At 37.5% G+C, this 26,833-nt stretch overlaps 1 protein-coding gene across 4 annotated transcripts in view; it reads left to right on the top strand.

Moving 5' to 3' along the window:
* SECISBP2L (SECIS binding protein 2 like) overlaps nt 1-26,421 on the top strand; it is a 48,199-nt gene extending 21,778 nt beyond the window's left edge. For 3 of the 4 annotated variants that reach the window (XM_045201396.2, XM_053927960.1, XM_053927959.1), the window contains 10 exons: nt 1,702-1,782; nt 2,306-2,473; nt 2,619-2,760; nt 7,593-7,762; nt 8,560-8,692; nt 10,261-10,423; nt 12,495-12,715; nt 13,643-13,797; nt 14,418-14,637; nt 22,150-26,421. In XM_045201396.2, the coding sequence (XP_045057331.2) occupies nt 1,702-1,782; nt 2,306-2,473; nt 2,619-2,760; nt 7,593-7,762; nt 8,560-8,692; nt 10,261-10,423; nt 12,495-12,715; nt 13,643-13,797; nt 14,418-14,637; nt 22,150-22,832 (2,136 nt within the window). In that variant the 3' untranslated portion in view covers nt 22,833-26,421. The remainder of the gene's footprint in view (nt 1-1,701; nt 1,783-2,305; nt 2,474-2,618; nt 2,761-7,592; nt 7,763-8,559; nt 8,693-10,260; nt 10,424-12,494; nt 12,716-13,642; nt 13,798-14,417; nt 14,638-22,149) is intronic. The other variant, XM_053927961.1, reaches the window with a different exon arrangement.
* The last annotated feature ends 412 nt before the right edge of the window (nt 26,422-26,833 follow it).

Below are 26,833 nucleotides of genomic sequence, written 5' to 3'. Positions count from 1 at the left end.
AATTCCTTTTATGTCTTAACATGTAACTCTGTTAGATTATAAATTACTTAGAAGTATTGACTTTATTTATTTATTTATTTTCAGAGAGAGGGGAAGGGAAGGAGAAAGAGAGGGAGAGAAACATCAATATGTGGTTGCCTCATATGCCTCTAACTGGGGACCTGGCCCACAACCCAGGCATGTGCCCTGCCTGAGAATCAAACGGGTGACCCTTCCGTTTGGAGGCCAGCACTCAATCCACTGAGCCACACCAGCCAGGATTAAAAGTTTTGACTTTTTTTTGTCTTGGTTATATACAGGGTTGGGCAAAAGTAGGTTTATAGTTATAAGTAGGTGAAGCAGTTTATTCTTGTATTATGATGTGTTACTGTATTATTTTCCATACAAAAATAATACAGCTGTAAACCTGTCTTTGCCCTACCCTGTATAGTTAGTCTAACATTAACTTCATTAATTTTACTTCTATAAAGTTTTGCATGGGTATTCATCATTTTGAGATAACATGTAGGGGTAGAACTTGATTTTATATGGATTTCACCTAGTATAAGACTTTCTCCATAGTTTTTGTTATTGTTCAGTCTTTTTGTCAGTTTCTTCAGATTTGAATAAGTCAATCCAGTTCATTTGTGCTGCTTGTTAGGAGAGTCTTAGAGAAGGAAGAAGAAAAGTTATTTTATTTTCTCTAACAGGCAGGAAGTTTATATTCTAATTCCAGTATTTCTGTTTATTCATCTAGCTGAAAGCCTATTTGTATGTGTGAAAGTAAGCTACTCTGAATGATACATTGAAGTGAATAAACGTACTACCCTTACGGAGGTTGCTTTGTAGTAGAGAATGTAGATACATATAGTCCTAAATATTTGCTTGAGTGTGGTTGGAGCTCAAAGGAGAGATGAGTCCCTTTGGACTTACGGCAGGGTAGGAAAAACATTTGGAATAGATTTGAAAGAATGAGTTGTGTCAAGATGCTGAACAACATGCCAGGTAACTCATTTGAGTAAATCATTTTTATTGGGTCATAGTTTCTGTAAAATAGGTTAATAGATGAAGATTAAGCTGAAACATGCTTGAGCCCAGATTCTAGAGATGAATGTTATATTAGATAAGCTTGGTAATTGACCTAAAAGACTTGAGAATGCATCATAATTATTTTATCAAAAACGGTACATGTGGCAGATTTATTATTTGCATTTAACCATATGATTGGTTCCAAACCTACATTTAGTTAAAGATACTAGAAATAATCTTCAGTGTAAAGGAAGACATTGGTTAAGAAATTACTTTGAATGGGAAATTTAAATTTTCTTTATTTTTTTTAACTTTAAACCGCGGTGGGTATCTATAATAATATAGGACAGGTAATATATTAATGAACTTCATATTAAGCCATGTGTTTAAATTTTTTCAAAGTTATCTGAAATGTGATAAGACCCTTTTTGAATTTCTATTACCCTATCGTATCAGGGTAGAATTATTAATAATAAAAATTGAATAGTAGATGAACAAATCCAAAGGATGGATGTGTATGGATATGCACCCATCCTTGAATAACTAAATCAGCTATGTTTAAGACTGTAAATAATTTAATATTAGTACTAAAAAGGTACTTCCTCATTTTTCATTACTCTTCAGCATTATAAAAAGTTTTTCTTAAGAGTTTATTTCTTTGAACTGTTTTTATTTGAAATGTGAAACCTTCAGGATGAAGATGGATTTCAAGAACTAAATGAGAATGGAAATGCTAAAGAAGAGAATATTCAACAGAAACTTTCTTCAAAAGTAGTGAGTGACTTTTTTCAAAAAATATAAGCAAAATATGTGAACATTGTTTGAATTATGGCTATGTTGAAAAAAATGTTACAGGTAAGTATAAGGACGTGAGGCAGCATAGTATATACCAGTACCTTTAGTATTTTAATATTTCTTTTCAACGTAGCCAGAAGAAGACACTTTCTTAGGAAAGTCATGTTTCATTACACATGAGAAAATACCATTAATTAAATGACATCATACAACACACAGTCCATACTGGAACTTCCCCAATTGTTACAGAAGTTCACTTTGGAGTTACTTTGGTTTCAGTCCTGGGTGCAAGACAAGCATCACCTATTGCATTAAGCTGTTTTGTCTTTATTATATCTCAGTCTAGAATGGACCCACCATCTCACTCTGTTCTTTATGACATTGAATTCTTTGAAGAGTCTAGTCCAGTTATTCTGTAGAATATCCTACATTCTTGATTGTCTTTTCTTGTTATTAGACTTTCATGGAGTCACTGACAAATGATTTTCTCTGATTATTATAGTTGGATGACTTACCGGAAAACTCACCAATCAATATAGTTCAGACTCCAATTCCCATTACAACCTCCGTTCCTAAACGTGCAAAAAGTCAGAAGAAGAAAGCTTTAGCAGCAGCCCTTGCCACAGCTCAAGAATATTCAGAAATAAGTATGGAGCAAAAAAAATTACAGGTACACATATTCATTTTTATGAACAAATGCAAGAGTTTATTGAGTAGGCTTGCAGTGATGGAGAGTAGTGACAAATGCAGTCATCTTAAATTGCCACACTTTCATACAAAAAAATAAAAAAAAATTTTGTTCATTTACCTTGCAGGAAGCTTTGTCAAAGGCAGCTGGAAAAAAGAGTAAGACACCTGTGCAGCTAGACTTGGGGGACATGTTAGCAGCTCTGGAAAAACAACAGCAAGCTATGAAAGCACGGCAGATTACTAACACCAGACCTCTGTCATATACAGGTGATACCGTTAGTCTGAGCAGTTTGCTGTTTGGCTTTGGCAATTTATTTTGGATATTGTTCATCTAAATAATATGTATATAAAAAAGTCCAGAGTCCTGTCACCAACTCCTCTCCTGCTACCCTAGTAGCCCCATTGTACTACACTATAGTAGCCTCCTGCTTATCACCGACCTTTCCCCCTAACATCAGTCTCTTTTACAAGGAGTGATCTCTTAAACATAAGCTGGATTTTCCCTGGCCGGTGTGGCTCAATTGGAATGTCATCCTGTAAACTGGTGGGTCACTGGTTCAATTCCCAGTCAGGGCACAGGCCTAGGTTGCCAATTCTGTCCCTCGTAGGGGTGCATATGGGAGGCAACTGACCGATGTTTCTCTCTTAACATTGACATTTCTCTCCCTCCTTCTTCTCTCTCTAAAATCAATAAACATCATCAGGTGAGTATACTGTGTATATATATTACACACACATACACACACACACACAGGATTATATCACTCCATTACTCTTCATCTCACTTGGAGTAAAGCCAGAGCCCTGCTAAGTCCATGTCTTAGTTTATCCTATTATTTTTCTACCCTCATCACCATTCTCTACTGGTATGCTGTTCTAGTCAAGTTAGCTCTCTCACTGTTCCATAGACACGCCCAGCATGCTCCTTGCTCATTATCTTTGTGAGTGCTCTTTTATTCACCTGGAACTCTCTCTCCTCAGATATCAGTATAGTTTGTTCTCTTAGGTATTCCAGGTGTCTGTTCAAATGTCAGTTGATGTATATTTTGAACCAACCAACCAAGTTTGTGTGTTTTTTTAAACATTGAAATAACAAAAGTAATTTGGTTCTCTAAGTTTTAAATTGTGTGTGTGTGCGTGTGTGTGTGAGAGAGAGAGATAATATGAATGAATGAATATGATCTAGCTTGCTCCTGAAACAGTAGCTTATATTTTAGCCAAACCTTGTCAAGTTCAGAGCTCAGCAGCTCTGATGTGCTTCCTCATTTCTTTTGATAGTCTTTGTTTTAGATAGGAGGTATAAGGTAAAGGGAAGGTAAAGGCAACCAACCAAACAACACGGATGCTGAGAGGCATGATGGAATTTTCTGTTTCTTTGAAAAGGATCTATTGGTTTTAGATGAAAAGATAAGTAGCGGTGTATGACTTTAATCCTGTTTGCAAAATGCTTAAATCTATAGTTCGTCACCCATCCAGGTTGAAACTTAGCTTTTAGGAACTGTTAGTAAAAATAATATTGAACACATACTAAGCTTTAGAGTTGCATGTTGTTGAGATGGGGAGTGGTATTAATATCTCCCTAAGAGAAAGGACTGTAAAGAATGGAACTGGTTAGCAGTGCTCTGGAGGCAGTGTGCCTAGTGGCCACAAGCAGGGCTTGAAGTTGAGCTGTGTGGGTTTAAATTCTGTTTTTCCATCTGTTTCTTTGGCAAGTTATTTAACCTTCCTGTACTTCCATTTCCTCACATTAAAATGAAAGTAATGATAGTACCTGCTTCAGGATTGTTTTGAGGAGTAAATGAGATGATATGTAAAGTGCTTAGAAATGTGTGTGGGTTATCATCACTCAGTAAATGTTAACTGATTATTAGGAAGATAAGATTGTTGACCTGTGATACTTCACATGGCTTACTGTTACAACTTTGATTCACTTAGTAAATGTTAATATATTCAGATGTAAAGATCTGCATGCAAGCATGGGGTCAGAAAATGAAATTACAGATATTAAAATACATTTATATTCTTGTCAGTGAGAAAGACATACACAAATGACGAATAAGAAGTAGCTCCTAAGGAAAGATACCAGCAAAGTTTTAGGAACTTTTAGAGGAGAGAGTAATTTATGTCAATAGGAAGGAAGCAGGGGATGTTACATTAAATGACTTCAGCCCTGGCTGATGTGACTGAGTGGATTGAGTGCCAACCTGCGAACCAAAGGGTTGCTGGTTTGATTCCCAGTCAGGGCACATGCCTGGGTAGTGGTCCAGGTCCCCAGTAGGGGGTGTGCGAGAGGCAACCACACATTGACGTTTCTCTCCCTCTCTTTCTCCTTTCCTTCCTTTCTCTCTAAAAATAAATTAAAAAAAATATTTTTAAAAGAAAAGTATATTTTAAAAATAATAAACATAAATGAATTCATATATGATAGCATTTGGACTGGTCCTTGAAAGGGGAGAAGGATTCTTGACCAATAGAAGTGAGGTTAATCTCTAATCTGTCACCAGTGTTTAAATTGGAAAGTGTTAATTACAAAGAAATCAACTTTCTTGGAAGCCCCAAAACAGGATGAGATGATGTTAGAGCTGTGAAAGGATTGTATATTGTTGATAGGTTTTTTTGTTTGATTTTTTTTCCTGATGGAATGAACAAGCATGTCAAAGATGACTCCAAACTCTCTGGCTTGAACAATTGTGATAGTTGTAAAGACTGTAATGATACCTAACAAAAGAAGGATTATGAAACTAGAATTCTGTTGGGAACAACAGACTCTGGCCTTGTTGTATTTGAAGTGCCAGTTAAAGACATCCTGCTGGTTCCCATGTAACTTTTAGTTATGTCTGTATGTGCAGTTTAGATTAGAAGTTAGTGTGTTTCAAATAGAGACAGTTGTAGCTGTGGAAATATTGGTACTTAAGATTGTTGGGGAAATAAAAGTTAGAAAAAAATATCTTCAGGGATAAAGCCTTCTGGAATGCTCAGATCTAAAGGACAAAAGGATGACGAACCAGAGAAATAGGTTTGAGAAGCGTAAGAAAATAGGAGAGTTAGCCTTGGCTGGTGTGGCTCAGCAGACTGAGTGCCAGCCTGTGAACCAAAGGGTTGCTGGTTGGATTCCTAGTCAGGACACATGCCTGGGTTTCGGGCCAGGTCCCCAGTAGGGGGTGCTCAAGAGACAACCACACACTGAAAATAGGAGAGTGTTAAGTTACAGAAGACAGACTTAGAATTTTGGGGAAGGGGATGTCATTTTGGGTACCAAATGGTGAAAAAAACAGGAATAGAATGAAGACTCAAGAGAATGAGATTTGGCAATGGCAAGGTTATATGTGATCTTGACAATAGCAGTTTCAAGAGAGTGGGTAGGACAGAAGCCAGATTGTAATAATTTGGGAAGCGGTGAAGAGAACACAGACCATTGATAATTTTAACAAGGGAGGAAAGGGGAGTGATGGTACCTTAGCTTGAGGGAAGCTAGTCAGGGGAAGGGTTTTACTGATTTACCTGTTTGGTGGTTTTGCTTTTGTTTTGTTTTTTTTTGATAGAAGATATTTTATTTTATTTTTTAAAGATGTTATTTATTTTTAGACTGAGGGGGGCGGTGGGAGAAAGAGAGGTAGAGAAACATTGATTGATTGCCTCTTGTATGCCCCTAACCGAGGGACCTGGCCCACAACTAAGGCATATGCCCTCACCGGGAATTGAACCGGCAACCTTTGAGTTTGTGGAAGGACACCCAACCCACTGACTCACACCAGTCAGGGCAGATAGAGGAGATTTTAGTTTCTTTGGGAGTTAGGGAAAAGAGTTGGGGGTTAATAAGGAACTTGAAAGATGTAAGGGAAAAGGGATGGAGCAAGATCCTGGAGGAATTAATCCTAAAATGGGATTATAAACTCAGGTGGTTGGTGGGTTTTAGACAGGGGTAAGGATGTCTGCTGCCTCTTCTCAGGTGGCTTGTGAGTTTACATTGGATAGTGTTGGGTTGGCCAAAAAGTCCATTAACATTTTTTCTGTAAAATAAAATGTATATTTTTTATTTTCATGGGTAACTTGATTTGGATATTTTGAGCATGTCGGCTTTCTCCCGCTATTGGCTTCTAGTGGGTAGAGGCCAGGGGTGCTGCTAAACATCTTCCAGTGCATCAGACAGCCTCACAGCAAAGAGTTATTTGGCCAAAAGGTCAGTAGTACCAAGAAACTTCACAAACCACTTTTGATGCGATTTAACAGTCACAGCACCTTCTCCATAAACTGCATAAATCTTTTTTTTTTTGCGTTTAAGTTGTATTTACCTTTCTTGAAATAATGAAGTATAATATGCTGGAAATATTGTGTATCTTCTTCCATCTTCAGTATTAAAATGGCTGCACAAAAATTCAACAATTTTGATGTTAGTTTTTTAAATGCACTCTGGTATGACAGCTGTCACAATACAGTCTCACATAATTGTTTCCAATGAAGTTAAAGACAACTATGCACTACTAGAGTCATTGTATGGATAAAACATAACGGACTTTTTTGGCTGATCCAGTATCTTCTCAGAACAGTAGCAGGAAAAGCTTATCTGTTAGAGTGACAGGTTTGAGATTAAAGGTGTAGGACTGCCAAAGGATTTGGGGGTAGCCACTGGAGAATGTAGTGGGGGTAGAGGGGCTCATTCTTCTCTGACAGACTGAAAAGAGGAGAGAGGAGTAAGAGACTACATGTAAGGGTGATTCTTACTGAAGGCAGATTCAGTAAAATGAGGGGACATGCAGGGTTCTCAAATGTCAGGGGTGGAGCGATTCTGATTGGAAACCAGTTGCAAGAATTGAGATGCTTAATGGTTGCTGCAGTAGAGTAGAACTAACAATTTAAATACCCTTACTTTGGATTGCTGAATTAATTAATTGCACTGGCTTTGCCTTGATCATATGGAGACTAAAAGAAGGGGTAAAAGCTGTGCTGAGGGACACCACACGGGCATGTGCTGCTCTGATGATTTGATGTGTTTTTCCACAAGAAGAAGATGTCCTCGTGTTTTAGATTTAGCATTAGAAAATTTCTAAGTATGGAGAGTTGGCTGTAGTAGTAAAACTAATGTTCTTGTTTGTTTTTAGTGGTCACTGCCGCTTCTTTTCACACTAAAGACTCTACTAACAGACAACCTTTAACCAAAAGTCAACCCTGTTTGACATCCTTTAATTCTTTGGACATTACTTCCTCTAAAGCAAAAAAAGGAAAAGAGAAGGAAATTGTAAAACTAAAACGGCCTACTGCACTTAAAAAGGTAAAGCAACATCTGGGATGTTTATTTTACAGGATAAATAAGGGTTTAAGTCTGTTTTGCAAAAGCAATGTTTTAGCCAACAGATTATTGTGAAATGTTTATAGGCATCATCGTAAAGGCCATAACTAGTTAATTTGAGATTCGGGATATGTCATCAGCATCTTGCATATCTTTTTCTGTGTTGAACCAGGGCTCTGGAGAATGAATTTTTTCTATAGGAGGATCTTTTAAAAAGTTAAAACATTTAGCACCCCGAAAACATCAGACCCTAGGAATGAGAAGTTGTGGATTCTAATATTAACTTCAGTGCTTGTTATGTAGTTTTAGGCAAACTTTACCCTCATCATCTTCATCTAAGGTGATAAATAACAACACTGCTCTATTTAACTCAGTGTTGTTATTAAAGGGACGTAATCCTGTAATTGAAGGCTCTCAAATGTAAATCTAAGGGAACTGTATGACCCGGTTTCCAGACTTATTTCATCCATTTTCAGGTAAACTCTCGGTTTTGTGAACCAGTATAAAGACTGAAGTAGATAGGGTAGATAGCTATAGTGTTATGGAGCATAATTGCCTCTCTTTATTTTGGATATAGTACCTCCTTCAGCTATGGTGATTAAAATTACATTTAACTTTTTGCCAGTCAGTTTTTATGTAGCCAACTAAACACATAGCCATCCAAAATCCTCATGTCCATTTTTAAGTGAACCACTGTACCTATGTAATAGTGAACATTTTAATTATTTAGTAAATACTTAAAGAGTGATCAGTAATTAAAGACTGGTAATGACTTTTAGGTTATTTTGAAAGAGAGAGAGGAAAAGAAGGGCCGTTTAACTGTGGACCACAATCTTTTGGGATCTGAGGAACCAATAGAAATGCACTTAGATTTTATTGATGATTTGCCACAGGAGATTGTTTCCCAGGAAGGTAAGATCACCCCTTTTCCCCTTTTTATGGAATGGTATAGAATATTTTGCTTGATAGGTAAGCCATTACCAGTTATTCTCCTAATTGGGGGATTTGCTTTGTATTTAGTTTTGAGAGTGGTTTCTCTTAAAGATGCTTCTATAGGGCTATATGTAAAAAGCAGGGAACGGTGTTATATGGTAGGTTTTGGCATTTTTGAGACTTACATCCTGAGTTTGTTGTAAAACTTCATAATTATAATCTCACCTATGCATCCTCTGCACTGTTGCAGTTCTTTTCATTTTGTCTTCTTGTGTGTCTGGAACACTAGCTCTCCTTCACAGGACTACTTGTAAGTGAATTGTCTTCTTGATTGTCTTTCTTGGCTTTCATGAGTTAATGCGTGTGCCACAATGAGTAGAGAATTGCAAAGCCTGTCATAGTGCACGGTCCAATTGGTCACTAAGATTCTCCCCCCTACAGTTGCCAGCATTTATGATTCTAGTTGAGACCTCAGCAAAACTATAGATTCCTTCTAAAATTACACTACTGTGGAAGAAAGATTTTAGGAAAGACCTGGCAGGTCCCTTTTTCTGCTGTTATATATTTTTTCCTCAACATTTTTCAACCATTCAAATCTGAGTTATATAGAGATTAAGTACCAATGTTCCATTGGGTTTAGACAAATGAATTTACTTCTAAGGATTGTTCAGCTAGGACATATTTGGTTAGGATTCCCCTTTACTCTAAATTAAATGTCATTGCTTTTGTATTTAGGCATATTTACCCATCTGTTCATCCAGAAGGTGTTTATTGAATAGTTGCTGTGTGTACTTCAGTAACAGGGGTGGGAATGGGAAGGTCAGAAAATGTAGTAGACTGGTCTTGCTACAAGAAGCTTATCACGTATGGAGATAAACTATATGTATGACTACTAATTAATGGACTGAATATACAAATACAAACTCATATCCTGACTTTAGGTGTTCAGGAAAGAAGTAGTAACTGACGGAGGCAGTTGAGTTAGGAGGTGGCATCCAAAAATATGGCTGCCTGAGCACAGAAGCAAAGACCAAGAAAGAGAAATAGGGATGGTGGCTGCAGTGGTGTGGAGAGAGTAAGTGAGGTAGAACCTTCATTGCCAGAAGCAATGGGAATATTTATACAGTTTTAACAATGATTTCTAAGAAATAGGTGGGAAAATAGAAATGAAGCAGATAGGTAATAGGATCTTCTGGTATAGAAGCTAATGCCTTGTTCTTCCATTTAAATTCTCTGGGAATATATGTTTTAGATAATTTGGCATTCTCTCTTCTGTGAAGACCTGTAGGCCATGCTTGATTTTTTTTTTTTTTTTTTAGTATATTTTGAGAAGGTAATAGGAAGTATTCTTTTTTGTAGAGTATGTTATATAGAGAAATGTTTACTTGTGATATGAACAATGTCCAACTTGTTAGCTTCTGGAGAATTTAGAAGTGATACAAAATACAACTGCTGTTCTAAGTCGTACTGATTATATTGATTTTAATACAGAGTTTTTCAGTGTTGGAAGTTTCTAAAGTCTTTACTTTCACCCTACGTCTCTGCAGATACTGGACTGAGCATGCCCAGTGACACTTCGCTCTCTCCAGCAAGTCAGAACTCTCCGTACTGTATGACACCTGTGTCACAAGGCTCTCCAGCTAGTTCTGGGATAGGCAGTCCGATGGCGTCTTCAACAATAACCAAAATCCACAGCAAAAGATTTAGAGAGTAAGTATTAGTCTCATTATTGATGTTGAATAGTTTAAGTATCTTCATTGTAGTTCTGAATATAGCATTGTCATTATTACTTGGTAGGTTAAGCAGACAAAACACTAAAGACCTTTACGTTGTTTAAGATACTGTTTAGTAGCTGGTTTCATGATATTTAAAGCATTTGCCTTCCGTCAGCCATCAGTGTTCGTGTGAAAATGAGTGGACTGCAAATAGACTTTTTATGTCAGATTGTGTTTATAGCCTGGAAATTTGGCCTCTTACATCTTATATATAAAATGCCAAACTATGAAGTTTTTCTCTCTCATAGTTTTCACTCTCTAAAGTGCTTCCACTGTTTTATTTATATTACTGGCACTTCAAAAAATAATCATATAAACAATTTGTACCAAGTTTCTAAGACCCTGTTACATGAAGTGAACCTATTACATAAAACTATTTGTTTTTGAGCAAATATTTCTTAAGTTTTCAATTGCCCATCATTGAGAAACCTTGAACTAACAGTTAATGCTCTGAAGGATTTTGGGATTTTAACATTTGTGCAGATGAATTAATTTTACCGTTAAAAATGACATATGAACAAATCTCAGGATGAAAGTAAAATCTGTGTGAATCCAAACCACATTGGTTTTTTCTGTTCTTTTCTTTATACTGTTCTTTTGAGCAAATACTTCTTGTCCTAATTTGGGAAGTTAATAAATGTCAAGTAATAGATGTGAAGCAAAGGAATCTCTCAGAGAATAAAACACTATATATATATGGATAAACAACTTAAAAACAGAATGACAAAAATTGCATTTTTGGTGTTCTGTTCTTTAATTTTGCATACTTTAAGTAGTTAATCTTTCCTCAGTCTGTCTCATTTTATCTTCCCTTCTGAAGTAGTGTCATACTTGTACTTATTTAAACATCTTTCACATAAACATAAAAAGAAAAATCCCAAAGCAGAGCTCCCCCCCACACACACGTACATGCAAAGGGAAGGCCTAGATTTTTCCATTCTATAATGTAATTTACAAGTAGAAATTTGCTTACCTGGTTATTCCTAGATTAAAAATAACACAAATTTTCCTTGGTAAGTACTTGCTAATGGTCAAGATTAGTGATTAGAACTAGAAAAGTAGAGTATATTAAGAACGAATAGCTGTGAACAGTGTGGTTCATTAGGTTCGGCATCATCCAGGAAACCGAAAGGTCGCTGATTGGATTCCTGGACAGGGCACATAATTGGGTTGCAGGTTCGGTCCCTGGTCAGAGTACATATGAGGCAACCAATTGATGTTTCTCCCTCACATTGATGTTTTCTACCTCTTTTTCTCCTTCCCTGCCTCCCTCTCTAAAAATAAATAGAGAAAAGTTTTTTAAAAATATATAAACTTGGATGACTTCCTTATCCCTGAAATTAAGTACTATAGTGGTGTCACAATTATTTCCTTTCTATTTTTTTGCATTGTGGCCATAATATATCACAAAGAGCTTCATTCAGTTGCTTTGCCTCATGTGTTTTGGCTTGAATTTAATCACTGAGTTTATCCCGCATAGCTGTAGATTTTTGGAGTTAGAGGGACCTTTGAGGCCATCTCAGTTAACTCTGTGTGATTTGTTTGAGGAAAACAATGCCTGGAGATTGTGACTTACCTGAGAGTGGAGGATGAATTGTTGGCATTAGGGTATTCAGTAAGCATCTACAAAGTTACATTTTCTTTCCTACTTAGAAGCATCTTTAATATTCATTGAAATGAAATAACCTTATATCTCCTTACCAAAAACATTATTTGTTTTTTTTAATCTAATTCAGCAGGCTAAGATTTGATTTATATCCTTTGGAATTCAATAATTGGGAGTTGGATAGTATTTCCCTGACGTTGATCTATCTGTTATATAAAAGCGAATTTGTTGTAATTCAGAAAAACTCTTCTGTTTTTCTAATTGACTAAAGGAATAAGAAATTTTAAAGATTTAATTTTTTATGAAAACCTCTTACTAGATCTGTTTTCTTCCAAAGTAATTTTATAATCACAGAAAAGTAAATTAGGATAAACTTACTTATTTTTGGTTTCCTTTACAGGTATTGTAATCAGGTTCTTTGTAAAGAGATTGACGAGTGTGTGACTCTGCTTCTCCAAGAGCTTGTCAGTTTCCAGGAGCGCATCTATCAAAAGGACCCTGTGAGAGCAAAAGCAAGGAGACGGCTGGTTATGGGGCTGAGGGAGGTTACCAAACATATGAAGTTAAACAAGATTAAGTGTGTTATAATTTCTCCTAACTGTGAAAAAATCCAGTCCAAAGGTATGAATATTTTACTTGAAATGTTTTGATATTTACTTAGTATAATTGAATTCAAAATTCACATAATTTTGAAGTGGAATTCATATGACTTAGCAGAGTGTAGGTATAAAACATAATATTGAGCATGAAGGAAGAAAATCTGTTTCAGTACGTGAAATTAAGTAATAAAATTGAGATTGGATTGTAAAGAAAACCCCCGCCTGCGGACACTGGTGAAGGGGGTAAGTTGGGCCAAGCTCATGTGCCCTCTTGTAATGAGAGTGGGGACCAGTGAGAGTGCATTTCTTTACTTCTGCAGATACAGTCTCCTTTTTTACATTTTCATGTTACCTTTCTTTGAGGGCCCTCTTTTCTTGGTTATGGTGCAGATTTCCCCCTCAGAAACCTATAGTTAATACAGAGCTTCTTGCATGAGCTGGCAAATAGTACTTTGTACCATATTGTTTACCCTTATTTGTCATTTTTCATGAAATAGCCACTTTGGGTAGGCATGTGCATCAGGTAGTACCAGGCATGTTCTCCATAGGGGAGCAATACCAGTAAAAACAGTAACATATAATATTAATACATATGATAGGTTGCTACTTCCACCGAGAGATTGGCTAAAGGAATCAGCCACTATTAACAATTCTCATGAACTTCTTTTAACAAGTGTTTATTGTATTGAAATTTGATTCCTTCTACACTAAATCCTATGGAGAGACAAAAATACTAGGAATTTGGAATTTAATTGGGGAGAAAGAAAATATGTACGTATGTCCATATGTATGTAGTACAAATTCAAATAGGAGAAGGTGTGGAACAGCGTAAGTGCCACAGGCCTTCATAGAATCCTTTGCTGCTGTGTTTTATGCTTTAACTATTGGGTGCCAAAATAGCACTATTTGGGAAGTAGTAAAACCCCTGTGTGTGTGTTGACTTTCTCAGGTGGCCTGGATGAGGCGCTCTATAATGTTATAGCCATGGCGCGGGAACAAGAAATCCCTTTTGTGTTTGCCCTGGGAAGGAAAGCTCTAGGACGCTGTGTGAACAAGCTGGTTCCTGTCAGTGTAGTGGGAATCTTCAACTACTTTGGTGCCGAGGTAAGACTTTGGAAGGCACATCCTCCTTCACCGCGCCCCTCCCTGACCCTGCCCCCAGATAGTACATTTTCTGTTGACTCGTGCCAGTGCTGTGGTTAAGCATTTGAACAAGTGAGATGATGACTTTCCAAGAATAAGTGGAAAATTCTTGAGTATTGTATTTCCTTTTTTAGTGTTGAAACCTTTACATAAGTTAATCCTACAGTATTTTTAAAAGATTCTTAGCTGTTATTTCTGCCACAGTGTTTTTTTCTTCTGGGTTCAACTATGTAATACTTGATCATTTATTTAGCTTATTAACACAATGCTTTAAGACTTTTTTGTGAAGTTGACTCTACAGTATTTTGTGACAGCACTGATGAACTATTGATAAACTCTACAAGAACTTTTAATATCACATTTAATGATTGAATCAGGAAATGTCCTCAGTCTTGTGAGAATAAAACAAATAATATATGTAATTTGCAGAGTATTTTATAAGGTTCTGTGGTTGCCATACTGTTTGAAATTTGTACTGATTGAAAGTGTATCTAATTCTGAAAAGTGGAGATGTGTATTGCTAAAAATAGGAATAGAAATTGTAACAAAAAATGGACTAGTGAAAATCTCTTTCTTTTTAGAGCCTATTCAGTAAGTTAGTAGAACTCACTGAGGAAGCCAGGAAAGCATATAAAGATATGGTTGCAGCAATGGAGCAAGAGCAGGCGGAGGAAGCCTTAAAGAATGTGAAAAAGGTGCCCCACCACATGGGGCATTCTCGGAACCCCTCGGCAGCCAGCGCCATTTCTTTCTGCAGTGTTATTTCTGAACCCATCTCTGAAGTAAATGAAAAGGAATATGGTAAGTTGTTACATACCATTTTAAATAAGTTCAATTTTGAAATAATTTTTTTCATTAAGATCATTTGAAAATGACTTTCATGCTATCTTAGTGATTATTCAAAGTTTGCTTAAAATTTTAGTTGACAAATTGCAGTAAACTCAGCCTTTAAAAATTAGGAGACTATTTGGGGCTGAGGCTTTCTGTGAGACCCTGAAATTTAGTCATATTTCCATAATCTTCAGAACGAAAGAAAAAAATCCCAAAAGGATTTAAAAAGCAAAATGTACCATACTCATGACCTATAACTTAGTAAATTCTGGGACATTTTATTGTAATATTTTATACTCTATTACTAAAATTTTATTTTTACTAAATAAACAAAAGACCTGACCACTATTCAATGTAAGCTTACAAAACCTAGACATACGACACTCCTGTTAAATCTTACTGTAGTCAGAAAGAAACTAAAAAACATTTATGTGATATGTTTAAAGTAACATTAACTGCCTTCTGTATGTTACCAATTCCCTTGCCTTTGAACTATAATACTTCGTTTCTATCATACTTTCAACTCTTAAATTCTCTCTACTTTCTTGAACTAGTTTCTGTTTTTTTTTCTTCTTAAAGATAGTACAGCCTCCTCTCTCAACTTGGTTTTTCGTCATTTCTTCTTTTCTCTTTTTAATCTATTTGAGAATTTACCAAATAGTTGTTCGCACCTAAAATTTAACATGTAGAAAATCAAGTCGTCATTTTCCTCCTTTCCTCTCACACTCTCATTCCTGGTCTGTCTGTCACTGTAGGGAAATGTTTGGGATGCTTTGACGACACTGCAGACCACAGGCAATATAGCAAGTTACTGTGGGCCCCTAGGAAGCTGTTGGTCCGACAGTGGGTGGGACTGGCTTAGAGGCAGCCGTGTTTCTTTGGTGGAGTGATACTAGTTGAAAATAAAGAAGGTAAAGTGCCAACTTCTTAAATGAGGTCACTTTATATAGTGACATGCCAGATCTCGAGGACAGACTGCAAGATAAATTCATAAAGCTATGGTCTTGGGTAAATGACAGTGATTTTCATTTGGGCACATAGAAAAGTTATGAAAAGAAATCCTCAGGTTTAGGAGATGTTTTCAAAAAACACCAGATTTTAAGTGTTTAATAAGTGAAGCCTCGGCTTTTCACACTCTGCCTGGGGGATTTAGGCATAATTGATTAATTTCTGGGCCTCAGATTCCTTTTTAGTAAAATGAGAGTTTTGTCTAGGTCATCTATAAAATTCCATTCAAAGTGGGAACTGTGAGCTAATGGTTGAATCCTAAGAAAGGATTTAGAACCTTAAAGATGAGCTGATTTATCAGGACACTAACAACATTGAGTGAAAGTAATCATAATAACATTTAGACAAAGCATAAAGTTATTCTATCTGTATTGAATGCATTCAGCAACAAACAAAAACCACTGATGTGGCTTAAGAAATTAGAATATTGAATTATGTAGCAATGTCATCAAGATCTCTGGATCTGTCCTTCCTTCTGTTCTTTCATTCTCAGTCTGTGGGTTCTTATGCTTATCATCTCATGCTCAAAACAGCTGCTGCACAACAGTAGTCAAAAGCAGAGGCTCTGGCAGTATGCTCCTAATATCAGTGAAGGAAAAATTTACAAAAGACTTCCCCTTTTGTTTTATTTGGCTAGAGCTAATCATGTCACTACGTTTAACTGCAAGCAAGGGAGACTTGGGCAAGAGAATATTTGGCAAAGGGGAATGGGACAACCATGATGGTATAGGAACTATTTTAGTTCATTCCCTGGGACTGGGTTCAAGTCCATTCCAAGTTTGGGAGTTCCGTCAGCCAGAAAGAAAATGGGTAATGACTGTTCAGTAGATAGCAGGCAGTGTCTTCTTGTCGTCCTGGTGCAAAATTTCTAAAATGTGTTCTGTTGATTTCCATGTTTTAAAGTAAAAAATCTGGGAAAGAGGTGCTAATCATTGGTGGAATAGAAAGGCCTCTATGATAATCTAGTCTTGCTGTCCTTTTCGTACCCCTGGTTTTCTTTGCTTATCTTTTCCTTCCACCTGAGTTGAGTTTACTTATGTGAAACAAAGTTTCAAACATAAATCCCAAATAAACTCAGTTCTTTGAGAACAGGAACTTGGTACATAATAGGCACTTGATATATGAGGTCTGTCCAGAAGGTATTCGGCCATGTAACATGAAAAATAGAGTTATTTATTGAAGAAGATAAAAGAAACACTGTATATAGGACAATGACACCTCATTCCCCTTCAAAGTGGGCACCTTGGGACCTCACACAGTTTTCTCCCAGTTACCATCAGCTGCCCCATCGTATTTTCCTGAATCTCATTGACAGTCTGAAACCTCTTCCCTTTCAAAGGTGATTTTAGTTTTGGGAAAAGGCAGGAGCTGCAGGGCACCAAGTCTGTGCTGTAGGGGTGCTGAGTCACCTGGGGGATTTGATGTTTTGCTAAAAAAACTCTGCATAAGATTCAATGTATGAGCGAGCGCGTTGTCATGATGAAGCTGCCGATCACCAGTTGCCCACAGCTATGGCTTCTGAATCATCTGAATAGTTTCCACGGAGGAATGTTCAAGTTTAATGCAAAATTTGATGCAGATTTGTTGTTCTCCCTTGGTCATTTTGAATGCTACGGCCACACAGTACATACACTCACTCAGCGGCATCTGCTGCCCCCACTGACTAGTACAAGTGAAATCGCTGTTCACACAGGTGTGTTCCAGTCCACTGTCCTTGGCTGCCAGGTTACATTGATGTTGCACAAATCGTTCTTGTTACATTAACAATGCTCGAATTTTTCCAGACAGACCTTGTATAATAATAGCTCACTTACTAAATTCTTACCATGTGCTAGGCACTTTGTCAGCGCTTCACACTTATTAAGGCATTTAATCCTCTGAACAACCTTATGAGATAAATACTATATCACATTGTATAGATGAGGAAGCTAAGACAAAGGGAGATGAATAGCTTGTCACAGTAGTAAGTCTGACTCTGGAACCTGCACTGTTATCCACTCTGATGTTCATTTCCTGCCTGTTGAATGAGTTCTCAGTAGGACCAAACAGTAGGTATTCAGTAAGCAGTTACGAGGGGAGGACAACTTCAGTGTCTAGGCCATTCATCCTGAGTTTCCTGCTCATTCTGTGCCACCGCTTCTTCCTCTGTAGGCTCTTGAACTCACTTGCTTGTTCCTCTACCGTATACAGTTCTGTAAGATGGACGGCTTGCTTGCGCGTGCTGACTGAAGGGAGAGATACACACCTTATCCTCTGACAGACCCACTAATGACTGGAAAGGTTTTAAAAAAGATAATATCACAAAGCACCAGTAAACAGAATAGAAAAGCATAGAAGGGGTTAATAAGCAAAGAAGAGCTTTACTGAATAAATTTTACTAAAATAAAACATTCAGAAGCAGGGTAGGTTTGGATCAGTACTATTTCCAGATTTATTGAGGTTGTTGATTCTGCCTTCAACTTGCTTCCTAGTCTCTTTTTCAAAGGGGAACTTCTAGATGTTCTCTTCTGGCTTTACATTGCATTCAGCACTTCTTTGTGCCTCCACCTTTATCCTCCAGTCAGATTGCTCCTGTCCCCTAGAGAAAGATGGCACTCTTACACCTGCTATGCTTCTCCCTCCCATGTTTATATGTTTGCGTGTTCATTGATTGTTGATCAAGCTCCACCTAATACTCTGAGGTGGGAGCCTTGGCTTTCCCCTGTGTGTATGTAATCTCAGTGGCTCTTTGATCACTGGGACAAGACTCTTGATGGCTAATTGCAGGGTTCCTTATCTCTGTTTTTGAGGCTCTATCTCCCTTTCCTCTCCAAAGGTGGCTTTCTGCTTAACCTACCTAGTAGGTAAATGCTCAAGACTAAGTCTTGAGAAAGGGCAGCCCTGCTCAGTCTACTGACCTCTTTCATTTTTCCTGTTCCTTGACTCATTGTCAGGGAGGAGGTGGGACTTTTCCAAGACCCCAAGGGAATTCTTTCAGTACTTTTGAAGGAGGATAAAATTGTTGGAAGGGTGTATAAATGTGCAGCTGAAGTTATTAAAAATGTTATGCCTTTTAAAAGTTTTTTTTTTGCATAATTCACATGTGAAAATTTTTGTTTAGTCTTCCCCACCCATCCCAGCACTTACTATATGCCAACCATAGGGACACACCAATGAATGAGCAGGAGTGGGAATGAGGAGGGACGAAGGGGCGCACAGCAAACACAAGACAAGTGCTTTGAACTGTATGTGCAAAAAGTGTTGTCAGAGTCCAAGGTAGTGACTGTCTCTTGTAGGAAAGTCAGGAAAGGCTTCACAAAGGAACTGACATTTAAGTGTGGTTATCAGGGATGAGTGGGAATCTGAAAGGTAAAGGAGCAAAAATATCTCATATGGAAAGAGTAGCTTATACAAAGCAGAGAATTGTAAATAGAAAGAGTATGACTTCTGGGAGCAGAGAGAGATCAGTGTGATCCTGAGCATGGAATGCATGGCTGGGGGCCAGAATGAATGGGGCCACAAAGATAGATTAGGGTTACACATGAAGGACTTGGCTACGGCCAGCAAAGGAGTTTGGGGGTAAAAGAAAGCCTGTTAGACAGTGGTGTGATCAATTCACAAAACCAGTTAGGAAGATACTGTAGATGTACAGCAAGGGAAAGAAGACTTAAGCTAAGGCAGAAGTGACCAAGTTTAGTAGTTTTTCAGCTAGAAGTGACATGGTACAGTTATGAGTTTAGTGGAATGAAGGCATATCGTAAGGGAGAAAGGTAGGATGAAGGATTACCGTAAGATTTCTTCTGCTTTGAGACTGTGAAAAAGATAATGTTATTAACTGACAATGAACATGTAGGAGGAGATTTTGTTTTTCATGAGGTAGGAGAGAGAGTGGAAAGGATCTGTTTTACACTTTGAAGTAGCTGCAGAAAAGGATGTTCCAAACCACGTGCCCTGATTTCAAGTATGGAAAGTGTGTTCTGTATTATATAGTTGATAGAGGACAATCAAGTTGAATATATTAATTAATATGAATGGGCTTGTGTTATCACTATGGCTGGATCACTATACCTGTGAAATGTAACAGCAGCTATAATGCAAATGATGGGGATTTTTATTTAAAAAAAAATAAAAATAAACAAGTCGAAAACAAAAATAAACAAGTGGAACTACAAAAAGCTGCACAGCAAAGGAAATTAGCCACCTGCAAAATGAAAAGGCAACCTGCTGAATATTTGCAAATCATATGTCCAGTAAGGGGTTAGTAATTCAAAAAATAAAAAGATCTCATAAGCAATTCAATTGCCAAAAAAAAAAAAGACTAAAAATATTGGGTAGAGGATCTGGACGGACGTTTTTCAAGAAAAGACATACAGATGGTTACCAGGTACATCAAAGGTGCTCACCATCAGCCCTGGCTGGTGTGGCTCAGAGGATTAAGCATAGGACTGCGAAGCAAAGGATCACTGGTTCGATTCCCCGTCAGGGCACATGCCTGGATTGCAGGCCAGGTCCCCAGTAGGGAATGTGTGAGAGGCAACCACACATTGATGTTTCTCTCCCTCTCTTTCTCCCTCCGTTCTCCTCTCTCTAAAAATAAATTTTAAAAACAAAAAGATACCATTATCAGTCATCAGGGAAATGCAAATCAAAACCACAACGAGATTATCACCTCATACCTGTCAGAATGGGTATTGTCAAAAAGACAAAAAATAACAAATGTTGGTGAGGATGTGGAGCAAAGGAACAAAGGGAATCCTTTGTAAATTGTAACGAAGGTAAATTGGTACAGCCAGTATGGAAAATAGTATGGAGGTTCCTCAAAATATTAAAAATAGAACTTTCATATGATCCAGCTATTCCACTTCTGAGTATTTATCCAAAGAATACAAAAAACTAACAAAATGATATATGCACCCACATGTTCATTGCTTCATTATTTACATAGTTGAGATAAGGAAACAACCTAAGTGTCCATCTTTGGGTGAATTGTTAAAGAAGATGTAGTATATTTATATATACAATGGGATACTCGGCCATAAAAAAGAATGGCTGAAGTGAAGCCTTGATGTTTGCAGCAACGTGGATGGACCTGGAGAACATTATGCTAAGTGAAATACACCAGACAGAAAAAGATAAATACAATATGATCTCACTTATATGTGGAATTGAAAAAAAAAAAACAAAAAAAATAACCCCACCAGAGAAGGGGGTTGGGTGAAGTATATAAAGGGGGTCCAAAAGCACAGGCTTCTAGTGAGAAATGAGCCATGGGGATATAACTTATAGCGTGGTGAATATAGTTAATAATACTGTGTTGCGTATTTGAAAGTCGCTAAAAGTAGGTTTTTAAGAGCCCTCATCACAAGAAAGACAATTTTGTAATTATGTCTGGTGATAGAAGTTAACTGGACTTACTGTGGTGATCATTTTGCAGTCTATACAAATACCAAATCATAATGTTGTACACCTGAAACTAATATAATGTTATATATCAATTATATTTCAATAATAAATAAAATGGAAAAATATAAAATGGGGTAAAAAGAAAATAAAGAGGGGTAGGAGAGCTGTCCTTTGTCTTCTGATTCCTAGTACATACATTTTTAGTTCTAAACTGACCTACTGTCATTAAAAATAATTTAGACTTATCGCACTATATTATAGATAATAATACTTTTTTTTGTTTGTTTCTCAAAGTCACTTGGTAAGTCAAGCACCATATATTATGAAACAAATTTTTACAAATGTTAGAAATGCATGGATGGCTTCTGTGCTTGTAAGGGGAAACACTAGTCCAGTTTCAGGCCAAAAGATAGTTCTTAGGTAACTTGCTAAGGGAGCACAGTACAAGTCTGTCAGATCGGAACTGTTTCCGCTGGACATCTTGGCTCTGCCTTCTGTGACTTGTGGATCCTTGAGCCCAGTACACTCAAGGCCAAAAAATAAGTTAGGCACTCATTGATTTTCATGAATACAGGAATGTGGTACACGAGTGTCAGTGAGCTCCTGTTGATAGATCTTCTGCAGTCTCAGACATTAATATACTTGATTTTTGCCTCCTTGTTTTTTATCTTCAGTGTACACTTTTGAGAATTCTTCTCTCGCCCTGGCTGGTGTGGCTTAGTGGATTGAGTGCCGGCCTGCTAACCAAAAGGTCACTGGTTCTATTCCTAGTCTGGGCACAGGCCTGGGTTGCAGCCCAGGTCCCTAGTTGGGGGTGTGCAAGAGGCAACTGATCGATGTATCTCTTGCACATCATTGGGGTTTTTTGCCTCTTTTTCTTCCTTTCTTTCCCTCTCTCTAAAAATAAATAAAATCTTTTAAAAAATAAAAGAATTGTTTTCCCTTTATAACATTTAAACTGGTACTAGAACAATTTTAAGTTTTTAGTTTTTCCAATCAGTTGATGAGCCGGTAAATTTCTTCCCTCTTTTACAGGTTGCATGGTTATGAAACAGTGTTCTGGTTTTTTAAAAATGTGTTTGATATTTGCAGAAACAAATTGGAGAAACATGGTGGAAACTTCAGATGGACTGGAAGCATCAGAAAATGAGAGAGAGGTTCCCTGTAAACACAGCTCATCTGAAAAGTCCAGTAAACTTCCATTTGAGACAGCCCCTGTTGGTAAGCAGCCCCCGATCCTGGCTGCAGGCAGTACTACCTCAGCTCCAAACCCTGGGAAATCGGCAGTGAGTGATAAAGAGGAAGGGAAGCCAGATGACCTGGAATGGGCCTCCCAGCAGAGCACCGAAACTGGCTCTCTGGATGGCAGTTGCCGAGATATTCTGAATTCCTCCATCACTAGCACCACCAGCACTCTTGTACCTGGCATGCTTGAAGAAGAGGAGGATGAAGAGGAGGAGGAGGAGGAAGATTATACTCATGAACCCATATCTGTAGAAGTACAGCTCACTAGTAGAATTGAGTCTTGGGTTTCCGAGACCCAGAGAACGATGGAGACTCTTCAGCTTGGGAAAACCCTTAACGGTTCTGAGGAAGACAATGTAGATGAGAGTGGGGAAGAGGAAGCAGAGGTGCCTGAGGTGCTGGAGCCAGGGATGGACAGTGAGGCCTGGACTACTGACCACCAAGTCAGTGCAGAGCAGCAGAAGCCCAGCAACTGCAGCTCTCTGGACAGCCAGCACTCCGGTTCTAATTATGCGCCCCCAAATCTTTAACTCAGGAAACGTCAGCCTTCTATCTCCAGCTGTGTAAGGGTTACAGCCATTATCTTATATGCTTCATCTCAACATTTTGCACTGTCCAATATTTAATATATGTATTTAATTCCTGACAGAAATATTTTTGTAGCTGTCTTTTACTTGATTTGTTATGACCTACAGCTTAGCTTTTAATTAGCATCTCAGTGTCTTTCTGAGAACTGTGTGGAAAATTCAGAATTGTTTCAGCTTATATTGTTATGGAAAATAATGATTTAAAAAAGAACAAGACCAAGTTTTAAAGAAAAGAAGTTTAAAATACTTACTGAGAGTCGTTTTGAAAGGTAAAGATCAAGGTTCCAAGGACAGGAGCGGTTACCAGTGTTTGCTTCCAGACTGCTTTCGCTCTAGCCAGTCTGGCCACGACGTTTGGTCGTCTGTCAAAGAACTGGTGGTAGAATTAGAAAATTAAAACAGCGTCTGAGCAGAGCTTAAGTTCACAAGGTGTCTGGTGTTAAGGATTGATGCAACTTTTTTTTGGCCCACGAATGCTTGTTTCAGAAGTCACTGGTCATTGTAATCCACCAAAGTTGGGATGGGCCAAAACGGAACCTCCAATACGCAGGCTAGTGAAGGGGCGGCCATGATTAGAGCTGGCCTTTCTAGCGGGGCGTGACAGGTGGTGTTTTAACAGTGAAACGTCACCCGTGGTAGGACCTTCCAGGTTTTGTCTCACATTTGCTTCTTACCTCAGGAATGCTTTTGTACATACTCATATTTACATAAAGTTAGGCTGATTTTTGACATTAAATAACTGATTGTATGACTGCAGCTCTTACATGTAAATGATCCAGAAACAAAGTCTTATACTGGTGTATTCTCTTGCATGCTCATGATTCCGGACTTTCACTTTGAGACATGGATTTGATGGGGTATCCAAATTTGTCCTGAGGGGAAAACTGTTTCACCTTTAAATATATATATATATATATTTTTTTTTTTTTTTGCCCCTTGCCTCAAGCACTTGCCATGTAGCACTAACCATAGTTACTGATAGGAGGTCAGGGAAAGGAACTTCACATAATGTGTCATGGTATCCTGATAATCAAGGGTTGGAAAAGGAAGTTTTGAAGAAAAGAGCAAGTTGTTCTAATTGTGCTGAAACTATCAGATGATTTAGAGTATGCAGCTATATACACAGGTATTGATACTTGATCCCTGTTACTTATCCCTGCCCTTCTCTAGGAATGTGTATACCTACTTGGGGGAAATACTGAGCTAAATGTTTTATTCACTAGTCAGTCACCACCTGGTAGTGAGTGGCCTTTACAAGTTTACGTAACAGTGGGAGAATTACAAATTACCTGTTTTCCTGTCTTCTATACGACTCCACCCCCAACTGACCAACACACGCACAGACACTGCAGCCTTACGCTTACAAGCTCCCATCACCAGGCACAGGATTGAGGAGGGAGGGCTATCTTTCCCTGCCCTGGTTTTATAGGGCAGGCTTTGCCTCACAGAGGCAGGAGGGAAGAATTGGGCGGATTCTTTACTGAACTCATTGGAACTACTGTGCTATTTTTGATGTTTTATAATCTTGGTGTTTAATTACTGGAGATCAGTTCTTGATTGATGATTTAGTATTTGTGAATTGTGGAAGTTTGGGGATTGCTGTGTAGAAAACATCGGTTTGTCAACTTGTTAGTGTGCTGGAAGGAGATGTTACCATGCTGTCTTGTCTGACCTGTTCTCTGGAGCAGACGCCATGGGCACGAAGCGTCCAGTACTGACAGGAACATGGGGTGTGAGAATGAAGCCTCAGACATAATAATCATGGGTTTGTATGCGGCAGATCTTACTGTCTCTACACATTTGGAAATGTTAGTTGGTTTAAAGAAATGATAGAGTTTTTGAACTACTGACAATCTTAAAAGTAAACTTAAAAGTTTTTCCTACTTTTTAATGGTGTAAATTTCCTTTGGTGTCAGTGATTCAATAACTCTTGATCAAGGCAGTGGCTTTGCAGAGGTTTCTTATATTTTATATCTTTTCTGAATGAGAATTGTCATTGTAGATTTTTGACATTTGTATTGAAAGAGAAGTTGAGGAAATCTTCGAAACACCCATAACCTTTCTTTGGCTATAGACTTTAGAAATGTTTAATTATGTGTTCATTAACATTCTTGTACGGGCAGTACCCCTGCCAGCAAACCCAAGGGACCACAGCCTTTTGATGCAAGACAGGCCACCTCCAGAGGAAAGCCCAAAATTTATTAAAGGAAATGTTACTGTTTTGAAATACGCTAAGTAAATATTAATAATGTCTTTGTAATTTGTTTCCTTTAGATAAATTCTGGAACGTGTGTATGTTATATACAGGAGAAAGTGTGAAGATTAAGGAAGTGTGTATTTTTTTGTTTCTTTTTGGGGGTGTGGTCTGAGGTCAGTGCCTCTTTGGACCTAGAGAGAGATCTAATGGTAAGAGTAGGGTTCATCATCTCAAAAATAAAAACCATAGTGATTTTTTTCTTAGTGTGTAGAGGTGGTCTTACTGGCAATAATTAATACTAGATTTCTCTTTCAGTACATAAGTGTCTGAATTACAATATGAATTGCACTCCCAGAACTAGATTTCTGCTTCAGTAGGTTTGTTTACTGTGAAGATCACTTCTCAAAAGACAAAGGTTCATATTAGCTTAAGTTTTGGTTTCAATATATTTGTAAATGATGTAATATATTGCTTTTGACTAAACATGGGGAAAATAATCTGTTATACATTGAGAAGTTTTTAATGGCTTTGAACGGAGGTCATTTTTTGCAGAGATGGTATTTTATATGCTTTCAGTATTTGGAAAAGAATTAGTCAAAAGGAATTTACATAGTTTAAATATTGAGAAATTAATATCTGAATAATGTACTTGTCTGATTTCTTAATAAGCTGGGGGAGGTGGGTTGTGTGGTAATTGTAATGTGCAAATGAATAATGAATTCTACATTCATTTTTCAGCTGTTTAACAGAAAACTGTTAAATCTTAACACATTGTTACTTTAATATATGTATAAATAAGTATTACTGTTTGTAAAGCTGCTGTTTGCTTTAAAAACCTGTCATTTAAGTATTTCCTGTATGTTGTGCCAACAGGTTAAAACATTAACTTTTCTGTTTAAAAACTTAATCATTTTTTGATTTAAAAAAGTTTTTCTGTGAAATAAGTTATTTACAGGCATCTTTTCCCTCACCCCTTCCAACCATTATATACATCACAGAATCAACCAAACTGTTTGGCTGCTCTAATACCTGAATCCTAAGTAATCACAGATTTTAAACTTGGTTGGCACATCACACCTTCAAAGTATTTGTATTGTTTTGTAATTTAATTTCTAAATATACCACATAAATTTATAATTTAATGTGTTAATTGTAATGCTCTAATAAAAAACTAGCAAAATTAGTACGAACCATAACATAAAGGGATTTTCATCTTGTTCTTTTGCTTATGAAGGATAATTGTTATATCACATTTTAGGGGTAATAACAGCTTTTTTGCACTATGTAAATACTAGTGAAGATTCTTCTGTAACTAATAAAATGATTATTGAAATACTGCCTCTCATTTGAGAATAGGTATTTAAGGAATTCATGATTTGCCCAACGTGTAGGAGAAAGAAGAAAAGCCAAGCCTCTAGTATTGCTTGGTGTTCTCGTGGGTTTGCCAGAGAAGGTTGGAGAATCTGCAGGAAGGAGTTATTAGTAAAAATCTCCATTTGGGATGGTTGGTGTGATCTGGGGCGGAGCCTCGCTGTGGAGCCAGAACCTGTCCTAGTGTTAGGAAAGGCGCCTGCCGCTTCCTTTCTGTGCTTGTTACTCTGTGACAAGCATTTTTCTAAGCCTTTTCTGAGCATTAACTTGTTTCATTCTCTCAACAGCTCTTTGAGGGAATACTGTGAATCACGTTTTTGATGAAACAGTCATGGAGGTGTTAGGTCACTTACCCGAGACCCTGCAGCCAGTACAT

This window comes from Desmodus rotundus, chromosome 7, assembly GCF_022682495.2.
Source record: "Desmodus rotundus isolate HL8 chromosome 7, HLdesRot8A.1, whole genome shotgun sequence".
NCBI lineage: Eukaryota > Metazoa > Chordata > Mammalia > Chiroptera > Phyllostomidae > Desmodus > Desmodus rotundus.
This window is presented reverse-complemented; position numbering and strand designations above follow the sequence as displayed.